Source organism: Anabrus simplex, chromosome 2 (assembly GCF_040414725.1).
Source record: "Anabrus simplex isolate iqAnaSimp1 chromosome 2, ASM4041472v1, whole genome shotgun sequence".
In the NCBI taxonomy this organism is placed as follows: domain Eukaryota; kingdom Metazoa; phylum Arthropoda; class Insecta; order Orthoptera; family Tettigoniidae; genus Anabrus; species Anabrus simplex.
In genome coordinates this window covers 405,941,188-405,969,122 of record NC_090266.1, presented here as the reverse complement: position 1 = coordinate 405,969,122, position 27,935 = coordinate 405,941,188, and the positions used below count along the sequence as shown (strand labels likewise).

The 27,935-nt window shown below is 40.7% G+C and overlaps 1 protein-coding gene across 5 annotated transcripts in view; it reads right to left on the bottom strand.

The window, feature by feature from the left end:
• Window positions 1–27,935, bottom strand: part of LOC136864166 (7-methylguanosine phosphate-specific 5'-nucleotidase) — a 120,856-nt gene that overhangs the window by 79,185 nt on the left and 13,736 nt on the right. For all 5 annotated transcript variants that reach the window (XM_068225800.1, XM_068225797.1, XM_068225798.1 and 2 more), the window contains exons 3-5: window positions 21,632–21,730; window positions 5,609–5,678; window positions 1,788–2,010 (exon numbers count right to left, since the gene is read on the bottom strand). In XM_068225800.1, coding sequence (XP_068081901.1) covers window positions 1,788–2,010; window positions 5,609–5,678; window positions 21,632–21,730 — 392 coding nt within the window. The remainder of the gene's footprint in view (window positions 1–1,787; window positions 2,011–5,608; window positions 5,679–21,631; window positions 21,731–27,935) is intronic.

Genomic DNA, 27,935 nt, shown 5'->3' with positions numbered 1-27,935 from the left:
AAAGAACAGACTGTATAAAAACTATGTTGGGGTTCATGTAATGAAGTGGGACAAGTTTTTACAGATTTTGCGTTTCTGGCATTTCAACAGTAGAATGAACCAAGGTCAAGACAGGTTGTATAAAATCGCACCTCTTGTTCTAAAGCTCAATAAGAATTTCAAGGGTCTAAATGAGCCACAAGAAACATTAGTCACTGACAAATCTATGATCCCCTTCAGGGGAAGGCTAATATTTTACCAGTTTATTCCAAATAACCCTCATAAATAAGGGGTGAAGGTATTCAAACTATGCATTACCTACACCACAAAAGTGTACTGCGGCATGTGGACTACCGCATGTTACAGCTGTTGTGATGGAACTTATGGATCGTGATTTAGACAGTGGATCAACTTTATTCGCGGACAATTTCTACACGTTTGCTGATTTGATGAATCCTAGCTAGACGCACTCACCTGGTTGCAACCTTGCGGAAGAATCAAGTTGGGCTTTCACCAGGTCTAAAAGAAAGAATCAACAAAGGAGAAATGGTTGCTAAAGAATCGCAGAATGGTATCCTAGTACTAAAATGGATTGACAAGCGAAAGCTTTATATGCTCTCAACTAAGCACCAGTTAGAATACATATCTTCAGGAAAACGTGATAAGATTAACACGGAAATTTTTAAACCACACGTAGTTATTGACTACAACAAAGCAAAGCCTGGCGTTGATGTACCTGATGAGCTATCGTCCTGTAAGACATCTGTTTGAAAAACTGTCAGATGGTATCAGAAGGCAGCGACTGAACTAGTAATTGCAACGAGCTTGGTGAATTTGTGGATTGCATTCAGAAACTATCAAACAATGCCAAAGCTGCAGAAAAAGTCCATCACTACCTTCAAGGAGAAATGTGCTCTTGAACTGATGTGCTCGTCACAATCGTGGTGTCCATCTCCTTGTGGAGACGGTAGAAACTGAAAATGCTGGAAATTGCACATGGAAGAGAAGGAAATACTGCAGCATATGCTACAAAGAGGCAAATGAAACTGGAGCTCGAGAGGTTGCAAGGAAAGCAAAGAAAGTAAACATTTCCTGCACCAAGCATTCTTATGCAAACCTCACTATGAGTTAGTTCACAAGTGATTTATATCTTGTAAAAACTGTTATAAATTATATGAAAGGATAACTATGTCCCAACTTCAATGACTAGCATGATGTATCGTCATCTGTGTTGTTTTATTTTGTAATTTTAACTTTCCTTGAAACAATGGAGCACCGTAGGTCTAATAATAATAATTTCTGAAGTTATGTAACAATAGTATGTAAGAATAAAGCCATAACAGAGTCCAATCCACATTATTTTCCTTGCCCTTAATAACTGAATTCTGATGGTTGCGTATGTCATTCCACTGTCTGTTGGGCAACGCACAGCGTGCTGAGAAAGGAATGAGCACTGCAATGCACTCTATGAACAAGCAATGCAATACAACAGGGAATGGTAGCACTAGTTCCGCGCGACAGAGACTGTGTCACCCCACGAGGGTTAAGTTGTACTTCCTCTTAAAACATTATTCACCACCATCACACGTTATGACCTAGTGAATCGGTACAGAGGAGGAATTTTTTTGAAAATCACTAAAACTGACTGGTTTCCAGAGACAAGTAGAAAATATTGGCCTCGTCATGAGAGTTCTAGGACTGAGTGTTTGTAGACGTCCAACACACCACAGCAAATACGTCCCTCCAGAGAGGCAGCGCATCCAGCGGTAATCCACGTAATAATGCCAGCCAAGGCCAGGGCTGCTCACCTGAGATCTGGACACACTTCCTGGAGCACCTGGTCTATCTCGTCGCAGCAGAACTCGAACCCGCTGAGCAACATCTGCGCCTTGTCCCACCACTCGATCATGAAAGGGATCTTCTGCTCCTTGCTCAGGGACGGGTCAATCTCGATGGGCTTGTACTGCTTGTACAGAGCTTGTGACTTCTCCTTGTAGCTGGGCGGTAACTGCTTGCACTCCCCAAAGATACCTGCAGCATTGCAACCACAAGGACTCTAATCATCTCGACAGTGTATACACATTCAATTCATATCGTATGGAGCATCACATCTAAATAGATCTCATATTTTGGAAAAGAGCTGGGAGTATGGGAAGGGTCGCTGCCACCGGGATATTTCCCAACTGCAAGATATTTGTTAAAAATATAGTAATGACATTTATAGACTTAGAAAAGGTGACAGCATCCCTAGAACAAAGTTCGGGAAAGCGTGACATGATGTTTACACGATGCCAGTTGATGAGACAATTGTCAGAAGACAGTTGAGTGGTTTACTTCAGTCCAGTTGACTAGGCAATTGCCCTCACAACTTCCCAGGCAATCGACTGTCTCCAGGAGTAGACTGACGACAACCAACTGGGCCCAGCTGCAACCCCCACCAGCCAGAGCTCAGTACTGTCACGACAATTAGCGCTGACTGAAGGCGACAGACCAGTAGCTGTATATTTACTTTTTTCCAGTATGCTTGTGTCAACTGAGAGGTGCAGCCGCCTGTGTGGTTTTCATAATTTAAATACTTTAATTTATAATTTATTTGTAAGCTGTTCGCATAAATATGGCTCCAAAGTGGGGTGACGATACCAACGTAAAATTCGTTAAGCTGTACAGGGAACGACGATGTTTGTGGGCCCAGCATGGTGACCTGTACAAAGACAAAAAATACCCGTCAAAGGGCACTTTCTGAGATTACCAATAAAAATAACATTCAATTATTCGGTGTGACTGAGGTCAAAACTTTGCATGACTCAGCAATGAATTACCGGCACATATCATTGCAAAATAAATTTAATTCCTCACGGGACACTACAGACGCTGCACGCTCAGCCACTTCTCATGTGAACGGCCTCTCATTCAACTAGACTGGCCAGGGACTGTCCCGCAATAATTAGAGGACAACTGTCACCAACAATTGTCCCAGCAACTGGCATCGTGTAAACTAGGCATTACAGATGAGTGAAGGCAACAGTGGATAGAACAGACAACGGATGATGATGTGATATGGGGAGAGGATGGGGACTGAGCATCAAGTGGGGAAGAGCAAGACAATGGTGATGAGCAGAGGAAGTAAAGAAGGAAAAGGAGATATAAAAATTAGAGGCAAGGAACTGGAAGGCAGGTCAATACCTATTTGCGATTTTGCTCCAATTGTCTTTAGATTGGCTCTACGGCATTGTGTGCTCACCAGCCACTAGATGGCACTGTTGTCTATGTCTGTGGTAGGTTTCAGCATTCTTGTTGTTTTAGTTCCGTATCCGTACTTATGGAGGTTAAAACGTAATTACAGAAATACAGTATATGTTGTAAAACATGCACTGAACTTGAGCAATATGCACTACAAGTGCGCAACCCAGAAATGACATTGGAAATAAATGTTAGTTTCTCATTCAGTAGTCTGGATTTTTTGGGGGGGAATATGATAGGCCTAAGTTACTTATTTTCATATTATGCTTAGTAACAAAATAATATCACAAAAAACGAGGCTGTGCATAGGGTCATCGTCAGGTACTGACGACAAATCACAGTCACTCTCATCACTGTTCCAAAGAATAAGCAATTCGTCCGGGATCCCGTTCCATCTTTTCCGTGCCACCAGTGTGTCAGAAAGTGAAGGACGTGAACTTGCTTGTAAATATTATCTATGGAAGATAATAAAGATATCAATAACTACTCCAATAAATAAAAATCTGAAAAACTTATAGTCATTTACCTGAGAGCAAAGTAAGAAAGAATAGGTTACACGAGATGCCAGAAGGATGGTACTCCTCGTATTAAACAATCTGCTATCTGAATGCAGCAACACCGTAGGCTTCATTCACCATAACCGTGCATGCGATTCCTGCATTAAAATACAGGTTAGACAACATAGGGTGACCTGAAGCGATCGAAACTAGCAGTATGCCTCTATCCTTTACTTCAATAGGAACACATTAGTTAGGACGTAGTTACTTACTCCGCAATTTTGGGAAGTTTGCACCGCGAGGAACGTGTTAAACTAATAGACAGCCTACATATTTACTAGCTAGGAACACTGCAAATAAATCGATCTATTATTTAAAACTTCCTGTAAGAAGAGCAACCAGATATTATGTTTAAAGGAGCCGAGAGCAGGAGTCTGTTATGGCTCTGTACGTCTCACTGCAGCCCACAGGTGTCCAGTGTACCGATAATGTGTCTCACTGCCACTCAGCAGTGTCTACTGTGAGTCAGCTGAATTATGTGCCGTGAGCTCGCTACTCCTGTGAATCTATTTACTCGGACACTTAAATGAATTGATGCACTGCTTCGAATCCTACACTCAGCAGGCAACGCTACAGCACTCTACCACCTGAGCTAGGCAGCAAGAACAAGCAGGAGACAAATTAAGTTATAACGGGGGGGGAGTCCAGAAAAATGTAGACACTCTCTTTGATAGTCAATATTAATGGAACAAAATGACATACAGTTACAATTCTTGCACGGGGGGGGGGAAGGTTATTTTGTGTGTTCAAAGTGGCCACCGTTAGCAGCCGAACAACGTCAATGCCACTGAACTTCTAACTAAAATACGCGATGACAGACCACACCACACATTAATATGTTTGTCCAGGTGAGGCTTCTCACACGCAGTTTACTGTACCGTTCAGTTTGAACTGCGCCTCATGCAACTAGATAACTGTCCCTGCAAACCGTTCATCATTGCAAAGCATGCCTTCAAGGCACTCGCAGTACGCCATCCTTCGATCCGGGTTGTCTTCGTTCATAGCGTGCAGCGATCTTGGAATGTACACTTTCCACTTATGTAGCCTTCAGAATTTGTCGTACAACTGATTGGCTTACACAGCTTTCTCGTGCACCCTGATTCACAGATTTCTGAGGTGACCTAGTAAAATTTTGCAGCACAGCAGCGCTGGAAGCTGGACTTGATATTTTTGGTCAAATTTATCCCGAATATGATAAATTGTTGTACCTGTTGGTGGCCGAGTTCTATACACATTACACCATTGCAGTTGTACCTCCATCATGTTTTCATACTTGCAGTACCACTTCAATACGGCCTTGCATTGCTCAGTGTCATCTGCTGGAATAAGCACACCAAGGCTGTAGCATGACAAACGTGGAACAGATGATTCTGTTGAGAAAACAGTGGACTACGCTACCGTACAATGATATGTCATTTTGTTCCAAACATATTAACTATCAAAGAGTGTCTACATTTCTCTGGACCCCTCCGTTTATCTTCACAAGTATGACTTCATTCAAAACTTGACCTGTTGGCTTCCCCTGCATTTGTCCTCTGTTCCTACTTGCATTCCTCTTTATCACTTCCTTTTTCCTGAGTTTATCCCACACTTCCCACATGAACACTGAGCATTGAAGCCCTCCCTCCTGATGAACAAACTCACTGGGAGCTGAGAGAACACATCTGTGTGGAGATCGTCCTCGTCTCCTCTTCCCTGGAAGTGTTCCTTTCTGTCACTTACTTCAAATGCCAAGGTGGACACACAACAAGTGGAGAGAGATGTTATTTAATCCTACGATTGCTACTGGGGTGATCTTTGCAAGGGAAAGGAGTGTGACTAGTTCTACGTACCGAAACTCGACATCGAACGTTTCCCATTGCAGTGCTGCTTAGTTAGGGTTTGGTCAAAATCTGAGATAACCTGCAAGAGAAAAAAAACATCATTAGAGTCTTGAATGCAAGTATGAAGAATGAGTGGTCTGACAAGCTCTGCCTTGTAATCTAGTGGTTACCATCTGAGCTGTTTGAATTTGAACTTATTTCTCCTTCTTTGAGCTTTTGAAATGTATACCTTGAGCCCTACTTTGATTGTATTTTCTTAACTGAAATGTTTTGCTTCACTACCAAACGCAGCCACTGCATATGTTTGCAATCAAGTGGCTACTCTGCACACTCCCCCATCCTCTCTGGAGAAGAACCAGACTGTCAACCTCAGCATAAAATGTGTCCAGTAATGGCTCTCTTGAGGCAGATATTTCCTTGTCACCTAATATCTTGCAATGGCTCAGTTGTGAATGCAGATGGCTTCTGCAGGCAAATAGAGGTTATCAACAGGGGAAATAGAGGATTTATCAGGGAAGCATTTCAGTGATTCTGATGAAAGTTTGACAGATTCAGGTGACAATTTCAGTAACGTGTATGATATTGCTGTAAGTGAAGTCCTTGGTTTTGAATCGAACATGGGTGACAATGCACAAAACTGTAAGGAGCCTGCTAATACTTTATGATGGGAAGACAGGTCGAATTACATGAATCAAAGAGAACTGTTTATTGGGAACACAGGAGCTCAGAACAAAGCGATAAAAGGTTTTTAAGGTATCCTTTATGGATGAGATTGTAAATGAGACATGTTTAAACATGTTATACACAAAATTCAATTTTAAGGTAAGATGGCTATAAAGTTTTCTAAAAGAATGGAGGTTTCATAAAATGTATATGAAAAATTATTAAAATCTGCAAAATAGTACCAAAGTTGCCCTTCTTTAAACTAAGTCCTACACGATTCTGACAAAAAGCAGTACCAAGATTAAAACTTCTCCTGCATCCCAGAGACAACCAGGTTTTTTAATCCAGCATGGTGAAGAGTTAAAGACATCAGTCCTGTAGGGTCTCAATAGTGTGACTGGGTTGTCTTAAGATTAATGACTGCTTGGGCCCGAGTCTGGCTATGGCACGAAGTAATGGGGTCCAGTACAAAGTTTAGGTCCAACATTTGCTTTAAGGTTACATTTCACATAGATCTTCTGGAAAATGCCTTGCTTTACCTTGTATGTAGTCAGTAAATTGCTAATCTGTCTCCGTTCTGTAGGAACATGTGATTATGATGTTAATTTCTCATCTGAACAGGAAACTGCACATCGCTGATGCCCCAGATGTTTTCACTGGAAAGAAGTGGAGGGAGAAGGGGGAGACATACCTGCAGATTGAAGCAAGGGCATTATAATTTGCCTGTTTAAGAAAGGGAGCAGACGGAAACCCACCAACTAAAGAGGAATAATCCTGCTGTCTCATGGGCTAAAAATTCTAGAGAAGATCATAGAAAGGAGATTCAGAACCATCATTGAACTACAGTTAGAGGAGGAGCAATATGGATTCAGAAGTAACAGATCAATAATGGTTCTATGGATCTAATTTTTAGCACCCGCATATTGATGGAAAAGTATTGGGAGAAAGGCAAGAACCTGGTCATTGTATTCCTGGTTATAGAAAAGACCTATGATAGTTTTATAAGAAATTTAAACTGGAACACTTGTACTTTGTAACACGTCTGTCATCGGCACTCAGACAGACAGGGTAGCGACCTTGAATATACCTTTCCAGAGCTGGCCTGCACACGTGGCAGCTGGGAATACACCAAGACACTGATTTCTACTAGCTCAGCGGGCCGGACCATGTGGTTTCAAATTCAAGATTCTTCTACCTGAGGGAAAGAAATGTGCCTGAAGGACTGGTAAGGTAAATTCAGATGTTATACAAAGACTGTACTAGCGATGTACAAATTGGGGAAGGTCAATCATCATGGTTTGGACAAGAGTGGAGTTCAGCAAGGAAGTGCAGTGTCCCCACTACTGATCATCACTGTTATGGACAATATACTGAATGTCAAGGAAAAGTTAGGTGAACTGAATATAGTGGCTTTTGCTGATGATATCATTATTTGGGGTGAAACAGAAGAGGAAGTACAGATCAGACTCCTCGTGTGGAAATCCCAGTTCCAGGAATATATCCTCAACATCAGCGAGACCAAGACAGTGGTGATGGGCATCCAGTAAGTGTAAAACTAGGAGACCACCTGCTAGAGTGTGTTGGATAGTTTTCCTTACCTTGGAAGTGATAATTTGGTCAGAAAGGAAATTACAAACAGAGTGCAAAAGGGATCAACAAGTAAGATGACATGTTTCCACAACCGACCAAACTGATGATGTTTAACAGCTACAGTAGAATTCCGTTATAGCGAGAATTCACAACAGCGAAAATTTTACTCGCTATAACGGATTGTCGTTATATCAGGTTTTTGTATAAAAGGCGGAAAAAACCGCCATGGACATTACAATCGGTATGAAACGGCAATCAGTATGTTCAAAACTTGCGTTTCCGCAGATGATATCCACACTACGGCTTACTTGTTTGTTATTTTTCGAAATCCGATACTACATGAAAGTGTATGTTTTATTTCATTCTGAAAAAATATAGTACCGTATTTCTCTGAATCCAAAACGAACCCCACTTTTTCCTTGAAAAAATTTAAATCAGGCTCAAAAAGTACTTTGTAAAATCATATGAATGCCTTGTTGTGCAGTAGGCCTACGCATTTTTTGACGCTGAACATTGACTTTCGTCATGCCGTATTTCTTTTTTTTTTTTTTTGCGGCTGCACAATTATTCTTTATTTTCGCGGGTTTAAGGACCATTAACTTAAAATTGGCATCATAATACCATAGAGAACCCGTTGAAAATTTGCCGGCAATACCTATTCCATGCGTCTCTAAAATACGACGATCCATCAGGAAATTATTCTTCCTATCCACAAAATTGTTACTTTTACTCAGCGTCACACATAACCGGCTACCGCTACATGCACGTCTCGCTTGCCGGGTTCGGCCGAATTCAGCAACTAGCGATGTATAGGCCTAATAGCGGACGTTGAAATCCGACGCACGAGTTTATTCCGCCACTGTATGGCCATTCCGCCCTTGCGTTTTTCGTGCACAAACTTCACAATTTCACCTTCGACTTCTTTAAAGCGCCCTTGTTGCGGACCACTGAATGCATTTTTTGTACAGTACGCATTCTTTTAGTGCTTTGTCTTCACGCTAACGCCAAATATTGCCTTTAGTTAGGCCTATGCCGTATTTTCTTGCGGCTGCACAATTATTCTACTTTTCCGAGTGTTTAATAACCATTAACTTAAAATTGGCATCATAACATCGACTAGAACCCGTTGAAAAATTGCCGGCAATACCTTTTCCACGTATCTTTACAATATGACTATCCATCACGAAAATATTCCTGCTGTCTATAAGACTTAATTTTATCAAGCGTCAAGTACAATCGACGCGTTATTACTCTGCCACTGAGTAGCCATGGCCTTTCTAAGAATTCGAAGGGTCGCATGTTTTGATGTCATTCTGCAGATTTGAGAAACGTTTCTGTAGAGGCTAATAGAACGCCATTCTTTCTACACTATTTCCTGAGATCCAGTGATGTTACACACAGGCACTGTACAACCGGTTGTCGCGGCTAGCGATGTAAGTTATAATAAAGAGGCGGTCGTTTATTGTCAATGAGTTCTGTGCGCGTGTGAAAAGAACCAGCGTGGTTACCGCGGTAGTTGCCAGTGGTATCCATTAACTTACTGTTAGGCCGCAAATGCAACAACCCTTGAGTTTTCGCATGAGATTCTGAAAAAAAAAAGTCTTGGATTCGGAGAAAAATGGTATCACTCCAGAGGTTTCTGTGGCAAACACCTCAGCTTTCTTCTCCAAACAGCGTCACCTAACCTAACCGTATGTGTATCATGAAAACATATTTGAAATGCATGTAGAGAAATGATGACCTCCTCGCGAAAAATGTACATGTACATAACCTTTTTGAAATTTAACTAGACGCGATAAGATATGAAATATCCTCTGAAATCAGTGAAGTACTCTGCCATATCTTGAGGTGTATCACATTCTTACTTAATTTCCGTATATAACATTAAAATTAAGAAATCGTTTAATTCAGTCTTTATTTTTAACGAGTTAACAACTGCAATCGGCCACGTTATTTACGCATTTATTACGAAAACATTCATTTCGAATTTGCTTTACAGAACAGCAGTCGACGGGTATTACTAATCAACTCCAACATCGCCTTTGAATGTCAACGAGAAAGTTCGCAAATGCACAAATTGAGAAAACTATACCGTACCGAAGATGATCGATCGCATTTTGTTGCAAACGTTTCCATTTTCCCAGCGTCACCTATTCTAACTTAACCGAACTATACGTATGATGAAAACATACTTCAAGCGCCAGTAGAGAAACGATAACCTTCTCACTAATAGCCTTTCCGTAATTTAATCAGACGCGACAAAATATAAACTAACCTCTGAAATCAATTAAGCACTCTGCCATATCTCGAGGTGTATCCCATTCTTACTTAATTGCAGTATTTAGCCTCAAAAGTCAGCGGTCGTTTAGTCAGCGTTAATTTTGAACGAGTTAACGACCGTTATCGGACACGTTATTTACGCGTTTATTACAAAAATATGTTCTCTTTCATTTCGAATTTTCTTTACGGAACAGCTGTCGATGGGTATTACTAATCGACTCCGACATCGCCTTCGAATGTCGACGAGAGAACTTGCTAGTGCACATAGCGAGGAAACTATGCCGAAGGTAATCGATCGCATGCAATATCATCGCTGGGGTGCATAAATATATGGAACGGAAAAAATCGGGCGCGCTTAATCGCTCGTAATAACGGATGCGTCAGTGATAGGGCTCTCGCTGTAACCGAAGGACGATACACAGTTTAATATAGGAATTTTGAAGCGACAGAAAAAGTCGTCGCTATAACGGAGTTCTCGCTTTATGCCATACTCGCTATAGCGGGATTCTACTGTATTTCATACCAATATTGACCTATGGTACTCAAGCGTGCATCCTCACAAAAAGAGATTCATCGACTGCAAGCATCGGAGATGAAATTTCTAAGATCCACCATCCAGAAGACCAAGATGGACAAGTTAAGAAATGAGGAGGTTAGGAAAAAAGCCGGAATAAAGACATCCCTATTAGACCGAATCGGCACATCCAGATTACGGTGGTACGGGCATGTGATGAGGATGGAGCCTACAAGAACAGCCAGACAGATAGAGGGGAAAAGACCTGCAGGAAGATCAAGGTTGATCTAGTTAGAAGAGGATGGACAGTGGATGATGACAAGTTGTATATGGACAGGAAGAAGTACCCCGGGAAACTGAATCTGCTTTACACCGTACCAAAAGATAAGTCATATTATAAGAAATAAATTGACCCGGGACTCTGACGTCTGATGTCAGCGTGAAGCGTGAAATAATTAATCTAGACTTGATTCCACTGAAATCCCACGAAGGGAGTAAAGAAGTGTGTAGACTTCGCAGAGAATGTCAATAGGATCTGATACGACACTTCTCTACCACACTGTACTGATGATTATTACATGACACCGTTCGTATAATCTACAAGTTCCACAGTTAATGAGGTTCAATGCAAATAATACGGTACATTAGTCATTCGATGCACTTATCAAAGAAATTCAAATTAATTCAGTATCACAGTTTATGATGAAATGAAAGATTAGCACAGTTCAAAATATGAAATAATTATAGTCCGATACACTCATCAACAAAATTTAAGTTAATGGGATAACACAATTTACATAGTCTGGAACCTTTTCTGACACTAAGGCTCCCCCTTACGAAATGAAATGAACACTGTTACTTTGTCACAGTCTACCGAAAAAGAAGCAAATTATGTCACTGAGATGCAGTCTTGCGTAGTACATGACACAATAAATGCAGTAATGAAGGCACAGTCTTATAAATACAAGTTAAGGCACAGTTTGTGAACACTGCTGCGAAGACATGGTCTTACAAAAAGGAGTTAAGTTTTTTCACTGAGGCACAGTCTTATGAAAATTCAAAAGCACAATCTTTACAAAAGGGAATTAAGTTTTTCACTGAGGCACAGTCATTTGAGAATAAGTTAAAGTGCTGTTTATGAGAAACAGTCCTGTGAAATAATTTCATGCACAGTCTTTACGACTGAAATGAATTATGCAAGTCACTCCATGATTGTTTACTTGTAGAACGAATTTCAATTATTCAAGCCCTTTCAGTTCGACACTTTACGAAACGAATTATATTACTCGTGTCACAGTTTATACAAGTCAATCACTATTAACAACTTAGGTAATTATCACCTTAAATCTTACATGAAGTTAGAGTCCTAAGTTTGCACCTTTGACACTTAGAAATTTAAACTGGAACACTTGTACTTTGTAACCCGTCTGTCATAGACACTCAGCCAGACAGGATAACGACCTCAAATATAACTTTCCACAGCTGGCCCGCACACGTGGAAGCTGGGAATACACCAAGACACTGATTTCTACTATCTCAGTGGGCCGGACCATGTGGTTTCAAATTCAAGATTCTTCTACCTTTAATAACTCGGCTATCCTTCCGCCGATTTTCATGAAACTTGGTACATTATCATTTGTGATAAGGGGCTACATGATGACATGCTTAGAATTTTGTCAGCACATTTGAAATAGAAGTAATGGAAAGTTCGATAGTGACGTTACCTGGCCTTGGCTGGCTCTCTGCAGCAAGCGGTTGCATGCTTCGTTGTTACTTCCGCTGCCTGTGTGCACAGCGGTCTTTTCAAACTCTTTCAGATGGGTGTTAGAATGAGTTACGTTAGAAATAGTTTGCTAGGGACTTTACGTCGCACCGACACAGATAGGTCTTATGGCGACGATGGGATAGGAAAGGCTTAGGAGTTGGAAGGAAGCGGCCGTGGCCTTAATTAAGGTACAGCCCCAGCATTTGCCTGATGTGAAAATGGGAAACCACGGAAAACCATTTTCAGGGCTGCCGATAGTGGGATTCGAACCTACTATCTCCCGGATGCAAGCTCACAGCCGCGCGCCTCTACGCGCACGGCCAACTCGCCCGGTGTTAGAAATAGTTGGACGGAGAATGTCTTAATGGCATTCCCGTTTCATTTTGCCCCTGCTCAGGGAAAAAGAAAATTGGTACAATATTTTCTTTTTTTTTATCTATCTTCTTTCAAAGTATTTCTTGAAGTTGGCAGCGATGAAAATTCCCTCAACATAGCCATTCATTTTTTTTTTCCACCTCGTAGGCACCGTTATCTAGTGCTATAATAATCCTGTAGGGTCCTACAAACAAGGGACAGAATTTGGCATAGATTCTTTGTTCCGGATGAGAGACTGCAGGTTTACGGATTAATACTTGCAAAGGTTGCCTGAAGAGCTTCTTCCAGTTATCGGGTAAGGCCGTTTCTTGTAGGGTGAAGTGTCTGTCACATCTAAATGGTATTCAAAGCTCTTAATGACACCAGGTTTGTCATCAAACACATCTGGAAATTTTCTGAAAATCTCTTGAATTGCCTCTTCCACTTCATTATCGAAGTCTGGGCTTCCAGCTACACTAGAATACATCGTGAAGTTGTAGTGACCCTCATTAAATTCATCATCCATGACAGACGCTTCCTTTTCCTCAATGGGTCCCACTTCCTAGGGCGGAGCATCGCTCACCTTGCCTTCTACTATCTCCACTGGGGTATCGAACCCCTAATACTTCACCTCATTATTATTAACCAGCTGTAGCTCTACAGACTTGACATCATAAAATTTAATTATGCTGACAGGATAATTAATGATTCATCCATGTTGTATTAGAAAATCAGACCCAAGAAATAGGTTAAACTTCATCTGGTTTAAGATTAAGAACAGATGTTGAAATTTGACACCTCCAATTTCTAATTCAAGAAATGCTTGGAATTTGCATCTGATGGCCTTATCTGGAACAATCCCTTTCACCTTAACCGGGCAACAGGTAGGATGGAAATGTTGGTCGTCTTTTGCACCACATCAATTAATTTCTGAGAAATTAGAAAGGCCTGTGAGCCGGAATCCATTAACGAATTAACATTAATATTGCCTAATTTGATGCTAATGATTGGTAGACTACGCTGTATTCTGGGTTCTCTTGGTATAGAATCCTCATATAATAAATTAGCGGCATCTAAACACCAATAGTTGATGGCTGTACTACAGATTATCTGTCCTTCATCCAGGTTTTCAAGCAATTTCCTTATTGCTTCAACAGAGTTTTTTTTTTTTTTTTTTGGTACCCGTGGTTTCAGTGTTCATTTCGGTCTTTTCATTCCTTCTTTATGCCTCTTCCTGGTACTCTAAAGAGGCTGCTCCGGGTAAACCTTCTTCTCTATTCTTGTTTCGTACATAATCCCGTATATATCTCTCCAACATTTATCTAGTTCTTCCCGCTGAGAATTTCTGTTATTATTATTATTAGGTTGGTTTGCTGTTTGTCTCCAGTAAGGCCCTTGTTGAAATGTAGCTCTTTCTTTGTAGGGATGTTACCTATATCTTTTATACCAGAATGGTACATCTCAACGAGTTTCCCTCTCTTCTTGAGGTTCTGGGTCCACTCGAGCTTGAGTCTTTACTTCAACGGGGTTCGTCGCGACTTCTTTAGCTTTGCTAGACTTCGTCAAGTTCTGAGTGTGAGCTGTATAAAGTTTCCTCAAGACATCATCAACTGTTCTAAATTCTGCACGTTCCCTGCTACTAATATCTCCTGAATATTTGATGGATATTGAAGTGTTATTACTTGAATAAGCTCTTGTTACGGTAGAGGAGGGTCGAAAAACTGCATCTTTTTAAGTTGAGATATTAGGAAATCTTAATATCGTGAAGAATTGATGGATATATTGTACTTTTGATAATGCAATTGGAGTTTAATCAAATGCTGATTTTCATAATTTCAAAACCGCTTAAGTAAGGCTTCCTTGAATTCTTGATACATCCTGACACTGAATTTGAAAGCAGTATACCACATGAACGCCCTTCCTTCTAACGATCGGGATGCTATGCACAACTGACGATCTGGTTTAATGTGTTTTTCTTGAAAATACTCTTCGAGATTGAAGAGAAACTCTTTAGCCGTATACTCCAGCTTCTCTGAAAATTTAGCTGGTTTTTCGTCAGTCATTTTAAAAGCTGCAGAAATGTTAAGGGTTTCTCCACTAATGGTTTGAAAACTAGATGATAAGACACCTTGTTCTATTTGGGAGACCTTGCTCTTAAGAGATTCCATGTTCCAATAGTTTTCACTTTCCTGTGTATGGAATTCTCAATTTCCTTTACTTCTTTCTCTAAGTCAGCCTTAACTTCTGCTACGTCGTGACCTATGCGAGTAATCTGGGTGTGAGCATTATTCAGTTGTGTCTTAAAACATTTATCACTCTACTCTTGCTGAGTTTTTAATAAATTAATTTCATTTCCTAAATTCTTAAAATTGTTCTTAACAGATTCATGGAGGTTGTCTTGTATGGAAGCCATCTTGGCTTGTGCAAGCAACAACTGTACACGGGACTCCTGAAATTCTCCTTTTAAAGTCTCTACTTCTTTAATAACCTCCTGAGAAGTAGGGAAAGCAGTTTTTAGGTCCTCAGCTACTTGCGATTTAATTTCTTCTTTGATGGCTTCTAAGTCACGCGTTAATTTTTCATTAATCACTGTGAACTTAGAATCCATTCTTTTGTTAGACTCCTCAAACTGTTTCTCAATTTCAGCACCTACATTGTTGAGTCTATGTTCTAGATTACGATTAACTTCTGCAAATTGTTAATCAACAGATTCTGTTAATTTCGTAATATTAGCCTCATTAACTTCCCTAAGCTCAATTACATTAGAATTAGTTACTTCATTAGCTTCCATGAAACAACTTTCTAAGGCAGCGTTTGACAACTCTGAGTTTCTAAGTTGGCGTTTGACTCTCGAAGTTGAGCCATGCCAGTATTGGTGGCCTCAATATGATGTCCTAGATTAAAGTTAGTTTCCGTAATCCTCTCATTTAGACTGACTTTTAAAGCCTCAATAGCAGTTAATATATTCTCCATAATAATTTCGTTATTTTCACAAAAGGCAGAAAATACAATCATTCAACTGAGACTAAAAATCACCATTATTGTCCAATAGTAAAGTTCAATAATTCACCAACACAAAATATTAAACACTTACTGTGCATACAAGTTCAACTACCTTGCCTGAAAAGTTTAAGTAACTTACACAAAAAAATTGTCACTTGTGCCATTTAAAGTTAATCATAGTTCTGTACTACAAGTCTAAAGTTTATCAAAGTCACTGTGAACTGAATTTGTCAGAATTTATTGTCTTTAGAAATTGAGCTTGAATGCAAAGAAATTACCATTTCCCAAATTCTCTCATTTCTTACTCTGTCCATTCTTGTTAATCCTACTTGACACCTCTGAAACTTCATTTCCACTGTTTGTATTCTTCTTTTATCCCTCTCCTTTATCATCCACGTTTCTGATCCGTATGTCACAATCGGCACAAAATAAGTCTTGTAGATAAATCGTTTACTTCTCTGTGGTACATCCCTGTTCCATATCAATCCCTCCACACTCCTGCTACCCTCCTAATGTTGTGCCATTATACGCTTGGTTCTTGTTTCGTGTCGTTACCAACACTTCACTCTTCTGAGCTGGGAACTTCATTCCATAAGATGACACAACTTCCTCCCACATGTTTAGCTGTTCCTGCACTACACTCTCACCCTTTCCCCATATTAGTAAATCATCTGCAAACAACACTGCTTTCCTTCCTCTTCTGTCCCCAATGGTCTGCGCTACCTTCCATCACCACTATAAATAGTAGAGGTGAGAGGGCACTTCCTTGCTCTACACCATTTGTTAACTTAAACCATCCGATTCTTTCTGTTCCAACTTTAACACAGCTGTCGCTTCCATCATACATATTTCTCACCCTTGTCACTATCTGCTCTCACTCTCACAGCTTCCCAGATCTTGTTTCTACGGACACTATTGTATGCCTTCTCTACGTTCATAAAGGCCAACACCAAATCTTCCCCAACTCATAGAGGCATTCTTGTAGCTGCCTCACTGTGAATGTGAGGTCAACAGTTGACCTTCCTTGTCCTGAATTATTTTTCCACTGAACTTTCTTATTCGCTTCTCTAGCTATTCAATACAAATTAATTAGCCATCCTTTTGAGAAAGGTTTGACAACTGTTACTCGCCTGTAATTGATCGCACTAGGTTACACTGCACAGGTCCTGGAAACAACTATCTGTACTCAGCGGCCTTCAATCAATCTGATCTGCATTTAGGACTGTGACAGATACCCTCTCGTCTCTTTACCTAGTCTTTTAAATTATATCAAACAAGTTGGGAACTGTCTGGTAAATGATTCCAATCCTCTTTATATAAACAAGTATTTGCCCAAACTGTTGTCTTGATTTTGAACATTATCTTCATATTATGATCTTTCCCCTCATGCTTCTTCTTCTTCTTCTTATGACGCAGTCTCCCTCCGAAGGATGGCGATCCAATTGATTATGATTACATGCGAAACTGCAGCACGGAAGATTTCTATCGATGTAAGTCCATACCACCACCATACCTCCGTCTTCCCACAGATCTTTTCCCATCAATCTTCCCTTGAATGATCAGTCAGAGAAGTTCGTATCGCTCACCTCTCATGATGTGCCCGAGGTAGCTGAGCTTACGCTCCTTGATGGTTATGAGAAGCTCTTTCTTCTTGTTCAAGATGTTGAGGACTAATTCATTTGTCTTCTTTTCTACCCAAGACATTCGGAGTATTCTTCTGTATAAGTACATTTCAAAAGATTCAATACGCTTCTCCAATAAAGGGCTAAGTGTTCACCCTTCGAAACCATACAGAAGGACAGGAAAGACATAACAACGTAGCATTCGAACTCTGAGCTGGAGGTTGAGTTCTCGGCTGGTGAATAAGGTTCTCATGGTATTGAACATATTTTTTGCTTGTCCAATCCTGGATAAGATTTCGCATTTTGAATCACAATGCTGGTTCACTAGAGTTCCAAGATATTTGATAGAAGATACTTGTTGGACGATGTTGTTGTTGATGTAAAGGGAGGCCTGTTTTGGTGTTTTTGAGAATACAATAAGCTTGGTCTTGTTAATATTCAAGGATAAACCGTAGGTTTCACTGGTCCTCACGATGTTGTTTATAATGATTTGAAGATTACTAGGGTTGCTGGCTAACACAATCGTGTCATCAGCAAATCGGATCTTATTAATGACAAAGCCATTGATCTTGATACCTAGATTAACATCTTCCATAGCCTCTCTGAACACAGCTTCAGAGTAGATGTTGAAAAGGAGTGGGGACAGGACACATCCCTGCCGGACACCTCTTCGTATAGCTATATCCTCAATAGTAGTTCCTTCTATTTTGACCTCTGCCGTTTGATTCCAGTACAGATGGGAAATGATACGAAGATCGCCAACATCTACACCAGTAGATTTTAAAATCTCAACAAGTTTTGCATGAGATGCGCAATCAAATGCTTTTCGGTAGTCGATGGAACAAGCGTGCACATCTACATTCATATCTAGGCATCTCTGGGTCAAAACATTCAAGGAGAAAAGAGCCTCACGAGTACCCAGTCCATTCCTAAAGCCAAACTGAGTATGTCTAACTTGGTGTTCGCATGTGAAGTAGATTCGAGTGTGGATGATACGCAGAAATACCTTAGCACATGGGACATTACGCTGATCATACGATAATCATCACAATGTGATGCACTAGAATTTTTAGGTATGGTGACAAAAGTAGATCTTAGCCAGTCAGATGGAATTCTACCAGATTTATATATTGCATTGAATAATGTAGTTAGCAGCTCTATTCCTCTGCCATGGCCTTCAGCAATGAGTTTGAGAGTTTCTGCATGAATCTTGTCCGGACCTACAGCTTTTCCATTCTTCTGGAGTTTGATTGCATACAGTACTTCCTCTTGGGTTATATTTGGACTTGTTTTGCTGCCTTCGTCAATAAAAGGTGGTTTGTCTGGCCTTACATCGCTAAATAGTTTTTCAACATATCCTTTCCAACACTTCAACTTGTCTTCGACTCCTACCAAAATGGTATCATTAGCATCCCTCAGTATAGCTTTACATGGCCTGTGATATTTCCCTACAAGTTCCTTGATCTTCTTGTGGAGATTAAACAAGTCATGTTTCTCTTGGAGAAGTTCTATTTCTCTGCATCTCTCCACGAGCCATAGTTCTTTTGCTTCATTACACTTCCTCCTCACTGTCCTGTTTAGTTCTTGGTATTGGACTTTACTTACATGTTTCACTTTCCGTCTTTGGTCTATAAGCTGTAGAATATCTTCTGTTATCCATGGCTGTTTTTTTTTAACTGTTCAAATGTCCCATATCATTCTCTTGAGTATCGGTGAGTACGTTCTTTAGTACAGCCCATTGTGATTTAATATCCTCTGTTTCCAAGTTGTTTATTGTATTCATACGTTCTTCGAGCTTCAAGGTTGTTTGAGCTCGAAACACGGGGTTGTTAAGGCTCTTTGTATCGATGCGCTTAGGTCTGTCAGAGCGTATGTTCTTGACAAAACGATGAAGTGTTAAGTCCATGATGACAGGATTATGGTCGCTGTTAACATCCGCCCCAGGGTAGGTTTTGACAGCTTTCACGTATATTTTCAGAAGACTTTTGATGAGAATGAAGTGTATCTGATTCCTTACAATATATCCTTCACAATCTGCAGGAGACGTCCATGTATACAAGCGCCGGGGATGTAGCTTGAAAAAGGTATTAATAACAGAGAGCTGTTGTTCTGAACAAAACTGAACTAGACGATCACCTCTGGCATTTCTCTCACCAAGGCCATATTTTCCAACAATTTCATCCTTTGCACCAAGACCTACCTTAGCATTGAAATCACCAAGGACAAGAGCTACATCCCCTCCTCTAGAATGGAATAGAATTTTTCGACTAATTCGTCATCCTTATCGCTGGTTGGAGCATAGGCCTGGATAATATTCATGGGACGATGGGAAGTTTGTGGTTTAAGAAACATGACACGCTCTCCAAAGGGAATGAAATCGATGACAGACTTCACCAGATCAGAGAAGAGCACAGCCACTCCATACTGATGTTGAGGATCGTTACCACCAGAGTAATACAGAACTCCATGATTAGTTTGTTGTGTTCCTGACCCAGGCCAACGAACTTCACTAAGGCCCAAAATCTTGATTTCCAAGTGTTGCATTTCTGATTCAACGTTTGCAAGTTTCCCAGCCATATATAGACTTTGCACATTCCATGTGGCGATTCTTATTCTTTTGTTATAAATTTGAAACTTATCAATACTTGACCACGGGGGGATTCTTAGCACCCTCTCTCCACTTAAGGGGTGCCCCGGACTGAGGGCCATTTCTTTAGTATCTATAACCATAGTCATGTTGAAAGATTTGGAAAGATAGCTCAGTAGGACTTCCGTTTCCTTTCTGTGCCGCAGTGTGAGAACTGTGGAGGCTGTTACAGCTGCGCTTCTCACATCCAATGTAGTACCACTAATGAAGTCCTTCTTCATGTACTACTACATGGTATTGTTGGAGCTGCTGCCCTCCAACAGGAGATGTCCATTTAGCCCTGGACAATTAGGTTGTCTCTTCCGCCATCTATGCTGTACCGAAGGCTATCTTCTCCACCATAGCTGCCGTTGAGGTCTTCACCGTAACCCTGGCAAGGGGCCCTTACCAGATGCTGCACACCGGGTCAGTATGCTCTGGGACTCATATAGGCAGGGGCGCCACTCTCTGGGTAGGGCTGCCTCCAAAAGGGTCCCTACCTGCTACCGTGCTTATTCGTCAGCTAATGTCATTCCAGCTGTTTGTCTGCTTGCCTAGAGTAAAACACTACTCGTTTGTCAGATCTTTTCCACTTCTCTTGGCGAGGGTCCCACACACAATGCAACCATAATGAGACTTACAGGCCCTCTCCTTTACAACCTTAATCATCATCATCATCATCATCATCATCATCATCGGTCCTCTCCTCTTTTCTGTACACACTCTCCCACTCCTTTTATCCACCGGTCTCTTGGTCTTTCACTTGTTTGTTTTCCTGTTATCTCCATTTCATGCATCCTCATCGGTATCCTTTCCTCTGTCATTCTCTTCATGTGTCCGTACCATCTAAGTCTTGATGCCTCTGTCCTGTTCGGTAGTGGCTCATGTTTTACTATATCTCTAACCTTCTCCTTTCTCATCTTATCCTGCTTCTCAGAAATTTCATTCTCTGTATCCTAGTCACGGCTCTCTGCCTCGTTACTCAAGTTTCTGCTGCATACGTCACTCTTTCGCTTCTCTGAGGGACATCCTTGCTCCAAACCAGGCTTCTGACACTTTTCAGGAACGCTCCTGCTTGTCTTCTGCCCTCGATTATTTCCTTATCATTTCTTCCACTTTCCTCTGCAATACTTCCCAGGTACTTTAAACTCTCTTAATAAGCTGTTACCCTCCAAGCATTATCCCTCTCGTAGATCTCCCCTTCTTTCTACTTGTGATCACAACCCGTAAATACTGTCACAACCAAGTGCTACCAAACTGATACAGACGTTGATTCCCATAGGGAACTTGAAATATTTGACCCAAATGAGTAAATTTATACTACCAATATCATTGGTCCGTTATTGGACATTATAATTTTTCCAGGCAACTCATTGCTGGTTGCCAGCATTTCACCTCAATGTGCTAAGTTTGGCTTGTCAGTTGGTATGCACTAGCCATGTGTCTTGGTAGGTGAGCTATTTACCAACTGATGAGCCCAACTTAGCACAACGGGGCAAAATAGTGGCAATCATGGAAACTATCGATGCTTGTCAAAAGAGGCTACTTTATAAAAATGTTGACTTCTACGCAGCCTCATCAAGACTCAAGGAGGTAAGACGGCATGAGATGTTACCTGTAGTTTATCCTTTCCTCCTTCCACCAACAGGTTGATGATGCTCTCCACTCTGTCTCTGTCGCGTATCCTGACGCAGTCCCGTGTCAGCGCCTTCACCTTGGAACAGAAAACACAACATAGCATAGTGACTGACAGTCGAGGTAATTACTTCTTTAAAATAAAACTCTCACCATTTTTAGCCCGAAACGAAATGGCAACCGATGGAATGCCTCCATCCTTACTCTCTGCAGAAGAAAAATTCAAAGCAACTGCTTCTGTTCTCTTGCAATCGGCTTAACTGGAGCCTGCTCAAAGTACCTCGGACTGTTTCTTTGTGATTTTGCAACCAAAATATAAAACAATTCATCACGAATTCAAATTTTAAAATTTCAACAATATGAGCATTTTAGAAATAAATTTATCTTAGATGTACAAGTAACATTAATATGAAGGTGACCCAGAAAATAATGCACCACCATTTTTTTTCAGCCCCCAAACAATGGTACGAATGCAAAATTTTAGATATGAATTCCTTGAAGTTTTCGGAGAGTGCGTGCAAAGTTTTCGTTTTTTCTGACAGATAGCGTACTTGCAGCAATGGTTCAACATGGTGTCTGTAATTGATGTATGTTACAAGCAGCGTGTCGTCAATGAATTTCTCACTGCAGAGCAAGAAACGGTTCGAAACATTCACAAACGTTAATGTGCAGTTTATGGAGTAACAGCAGTCAACAGAAGTATGCTTAATACCAATATAATGGTCCGTTATTGGACATTATAAATTTTCCAGCTAACTCATTCTTGGTTGCCTGCGTTTCGCCCTCATGTGCTAAGTTAGGCTCGTCAGTTGGGACTTAGCACACCACCCAAGACGCAAGGCTAGTGCATACCGTGGAGGCCACTGCATAGGCTGTATGAAGCCACCAGCAGTGCCAATGCACTATGAGAGCTATGTCTCATTTCCAAAAATAGATGCCTGCCTGGCCATCAAATGATGTAGATGTAGATTCCCATAGGGAAGCTAAAATATTTTTCCCGAATGAGTAAATTTATAATACCAATATAATGGTCCGTTATTGGACATTATAAATTTTCCAGCTAACTCATTCTTGGTTGCCTGCGTTTCGCCCTCATGTGCTAAGTTAGGCTCATCAGTTGGGACTTAGCACACCACCCAAGATGCAAGGCTAGTGCATACCGTGGAGGCCACCGTGGAGGTGGTGTGCTAAGTCCCAACTGACGAGCCTAAATTAGCACATGAGGGCGAAACGCAGGCAACCAAGAATGAGTTAGCTGGAAAATTTATAATGTCCAATAACGGACCATTATATTGGTATTATAAATTTACTCATTCGGGAAAAATATTTTAGCTTCCCTATGGGAATCTACATCTACATCATTTGATGGCCAGGCAGGCATCTATTTTTGGAAATGAGACATAGCTCTCATAATGCATTGGCACTGCTGGTGGCTTCATATAGCCTATGCAGTGGCCTCCACGGTATGCACTAGCCTTGCGTCTTGGGTGGTGTGCTAAGTCCCAACTGACGAGCCTAACTTAGCACATGAGGGCGAAACGCAGGCAACCAAGAATGAGTTAGCTGGAAAATTTATAATGTCCAATAACGGACCATTATATTGGTATTATAAATTTACTCATTCGGGAAAAATATTTTAGCTTCCCTTTGGGAATCTACATCTACATCAGAAGTATGCTTAGTCGCTGGGCACGGAGGGTGAAGCCACCTACGGCAAGATGCAGCGTGCTGATGTGCACATTCGCGAAGACCGACGCTGAACGACTCAGCAGCTGGCGTGGGAACTGTCAATCAGCAAAGGAACACACCACGAAACGGGTTGAACAGTGTTACACCATCCCCCCTGTAGCCTTGACCAAGCTCCTTCAGACTTTCACTTGTTTGGGCCATTGAAGAATGCCATTCGTGGAAGACATTTTGAGGATGATGAAGAGGTGATTCGCACAGTGAAGAAATGGCTTCGTGAACAGAACAAGGAGTGGTACTGACAAGGCATGCACGTCCTTGTGTCTTGCTGGAGCAAGGCCAAAGAACAGGAAGGAGATTATGTGGATAAACAAGGAGTGTAGAAGAACCATGCTTAAAAGTTTCATTGTGTTCAATAAATAATTGTTGAAGAAAGAAAAGTGGCGCATTAGTTTCTGGGCTACCCTTGTAGTTGACGCTGTGCCACCCAATACTCACTACTTTCAGCTAATGTGTGGAACAATGGAACATTGTTTAGTTCTTCGTGGAGGACGTGCTCTGGCGGTCAACAATGCTGCCAACCTGTTTACTTAGCAACTAAAATCATTCCGTAGCTGAATTAATTTATCATTCTGGTAGTGATAAAATCATTGGGCTGTGACCCAGCAAAGGGGGATCTGGGAGCATAAGCCATCGGGTCAGGACCGCGAAGAAGCTTTTAGTTCTCTAGCATTCTACGTGGGCGAGTGCAGTGCATTTAATTTGACACGTCCCCGCGAATATTTTCTGTTCTGTATTCCGCACTGTTTCCTTTAATGTTCTATTTATTTGTACTTTTATTTTGCCGGGGTTGGTAACGTAATCTAATTATCATCATCGATGGGAACAACATCACATCCCTTTACACACTGGCCAATGGCAATGCAAGTAGCTACTTCAGCAATGGACAATAGAGTGTGTTGCTCTTTATCTATATAAATAAAATCATAACGACCGTGTGTCTGTACACTGACGATTTTGGCAAAATTTTCATTCAGTTATCTGTTTTAGCTGTAATAAGGACCATCTGAATGTTTTTTAGCTTTGGTGTCTGTCTGAGTTCTCATAACTTGAAAACTACTGGATATATTTCTACCAAACTTCATATTTAGAATCCACCCATTCTTGGGTAGGTTTTAGGGCCAATAATGTTTCTAAATACCTGAACTGACTGGAAGTTTATACAAAACCAAAACCGTGATTTTGCACTCTCACAAAATATACACGACCAAACTTAAATGGAAATTAATTTCTAAAACTTTTTTCACATGTGCATCATTTCAATACAAGGATTAATAAGGGAAATATCATAAATGGACAGTTTTTCACTCTAAGTTGAATTATATTTCCATCACCTTCTATAATTTGTTCCGGAATTACCTTAAAACTATTAGCGTTGACAGATAAAAGAGAAGGATGCGCCATTGGCATGCAAGGTACGTAATAATCAACCGTAGTTGACATCACGACAAAAGATTTTTAAAAAACTTTTTTGTAGATTTGTCTGTTTGTCCGTTTGTTGAGGTTTTTTTTTTTCTTTACGTCGCACTGACACAGATAGGTCTTATGGCGACGATGGGATAGGAAAGGCCTAGGAAGTGGAAGGAAGCGGCCGTGGCCTTAATTAAGGTACAGCTCCGGCATTTGCCTGGTGTGAAAATGGGAATCCACGGAAAACCATCTTCAGGGCTGCCGACAGTGGGGCTCGAACCCACTATATCCCGATTACTGGCCGCACTTAAGTGACTGCAGCTATCAAGCTCGGTGTTGAGTTTTTAAAACTGGGAAACTACTCTATATCTTTCTACCAAACTTTATATATCTGTCCTTGGGTAGGTGTTAGGGTTAATATTATTCCTAAACCCTGGATTGGTTTGGGGGTTTATAGGAAGTCAAAACAGTGATTTTATCCTCCTACAAAATATACATGATCGTCCTTAATGGAAAACTGCCATGTGCACCTTTTCAAGGGAGTTATCATTAATGGACTGTTTTACAGGCTGTCATGTCATTTCAAGTTGGGTTAACTGAAGAGCCATTTTACTCTTTTCGATAGAACAGATAGTAAGAGAGATTATCGTCAGCCACTCCCGGTTTCAGACGAACAGCAATATGGAACCGAGAAGTAGGGAAAATTACGCACAACATCGGACCAGGAACTGTACCGTTCAATGAAATCCATGATCGTCCCCATTCTGTCTCCACTTTGTTCAGCTTTATCATACTTCACGTCACTGCCACGTGCTTTCGTAGAAGAATATCACTTTAGCATGCCGTAATACAGGCATGTAACTTTGCATAAATTGATGAAGGAATTGTGAAATCGATTACCAATTTCCGTGCGAAGAAGGGGCACGTATGCTAGTTAGGTTATAAAAGTAAGAGAGTCCTGCATTGTCGCGTTCTGCTCGAGCGTGAGCGAGGGATCAGTGTGTTGGCTAACAAACAGCTAGATGGAGTGACTGTGAGAGGCTTTATCGCCTACCAATGAGCTAGGAGCTTGTAATGAACAAGCAACACTCGTGGTAATAGTTGCCTAGTCCACATAGAACGGGATACTAAAGAGGCGATGAAGGATAAACTTGTATGTCACGATTACAATTTAAAGGAAGCCAGTAGGCTGCAAAGTGATGTGTGGAAAAGTTTTCTATTGCAATAAACCATGATGGTAAGCAGGTAGACTATGTGTCCTGAAAACAGCATTCTCCATTGTGAACATACTGAGGTCACACGTTTAGAGGAACGTAAATTCAATAACATTACCATTGAGGTCGTTCAGTACATATAGAGAGAGCACAGAGCACTATACCACAAGCTACTGATTCACGTCCTCTGTGTGTCGTGTCGGGTGATGGCTTTTGTCAGATGTCCCAAGAACTAGTAAATACAATATTGGTGCACAGTATGGAAGAGTAAATGGGGATGACATTCTATTCCCTTCTAAAACCATCTTGCGTGACACAAACAAAGGTCGCTCAAATAAGTGCAAAGATGCTCAATGGACAATGAAAAGCCTTGTCTTAGCAACATCCGTTTTCCCAGACAAGAGAGGAAACTAGAGGAAATATCAGAGAGGAAATCAAAGACAAGCTCATCGAACTTACAAGACATCTGTTTCACGTCCGATCAAGGATCAAATATCTTGAAAGCCCTTGAACTTTACCTAGTGTAAACAAATTACTGTATTCTTAATTTTTTTGCAATTGGTTTTACGTCACACCGACACAGATAGGTCTCACGGCATACGATAGGAGAGGAAAGAGCTAAGAGTGGGCAGGAAGCGGCCATGGCCTGGTGTCAAAAAGAGAAACTATGGAAAGCCATCTTCAGGGCTGCCGACAGTGGGGTTCGAACCCACTATCTCGCAAATACCAGCTCACAGCTGAGTGACCCTAACAGCATGGCCAACTTGTTCGGTCAAAAAAAATTTTAAAGTGCATTTATTCTATATCATTGTACTTTTTACCCCAAGACATAATCTAAATTATGTTCAGTCTAGTACACAGGAATGAAAATACATAGAATATATATGTAAACAATTGTAATGGCAAGCAAAATATAAGAAATTGAGAAGAAGAAACACAATTTACTGTTTTATTTTGTTGTTCGGAGTTCTAATTCATACGTATTTAATCTGAATGTATTGTTTAAAATAATAATTATATTTAATGTTATTTACAAGATAAAAAAAAACCACCTAATTTTCATTGATTCAGTGTCTGTAATACAAAGATGGCACCGAGTATAATAGAGTAAAAAGACAAAGCAGGAAAAACGTAAATGTTACAGGATTATTTTATCGCTTTCTAATAAAAATTCTAAATATTGCCTGTTGTTTTCTGCAATTGCCCTTCTTGCGAGCATAGTTCGCTCGTGAACATAGTTTAAAGCGCTCTCCACTCGGGGGAAACCCACTCGAGTCCAGAATCTTTGAAGTAATACGAGCAAGTGAAAAGCATACATTGCATTGCTCTAAAAAGTAAATGTACTTCTGGGGGCAGACTGGTGTGTGCCTGAACATCGCAATGAACATATCTCTCCTCTGAAATGAATTCCAAGTAAGATTTGTATAATTTCTACTTCCTTATAATGTTACAAACCTTGGGTGGCAAGGTGTCAACTTTTGCCGAAGTAATTCACTTTGCATGTTCACTGTGGAAACTACTGAAATTAATGGTGAAAAGACACACTATCTCTGATTAAGACACAACATAATAGTTACAACACTATTAAAGAATGGAAATTTGAAAGTGGATGAAAAGAAAACTAAGATAATGATTACAAAGAATATTAGAAAAAATTATATCTAGTCTTAGGAGACAGAGACATGAAAGAGGACCCTCAGACCTTGATGAGCTCGTTTCTGCTTCATTAGGGGGACTCACATCGAGGGACCATTTTGAGAGATCTCCACTCTTGATGTGCGAAGTGTGGAATAAGAAGAAAGCTGGATAAACACAAGAAATGGGATGAAGTAAAAATAAGATTGGATCGATGAGAGGAGCTATTCATCACTGGAATGAACTAAAACCATCACAGCGAGGAGGGGCAGGTTGGAA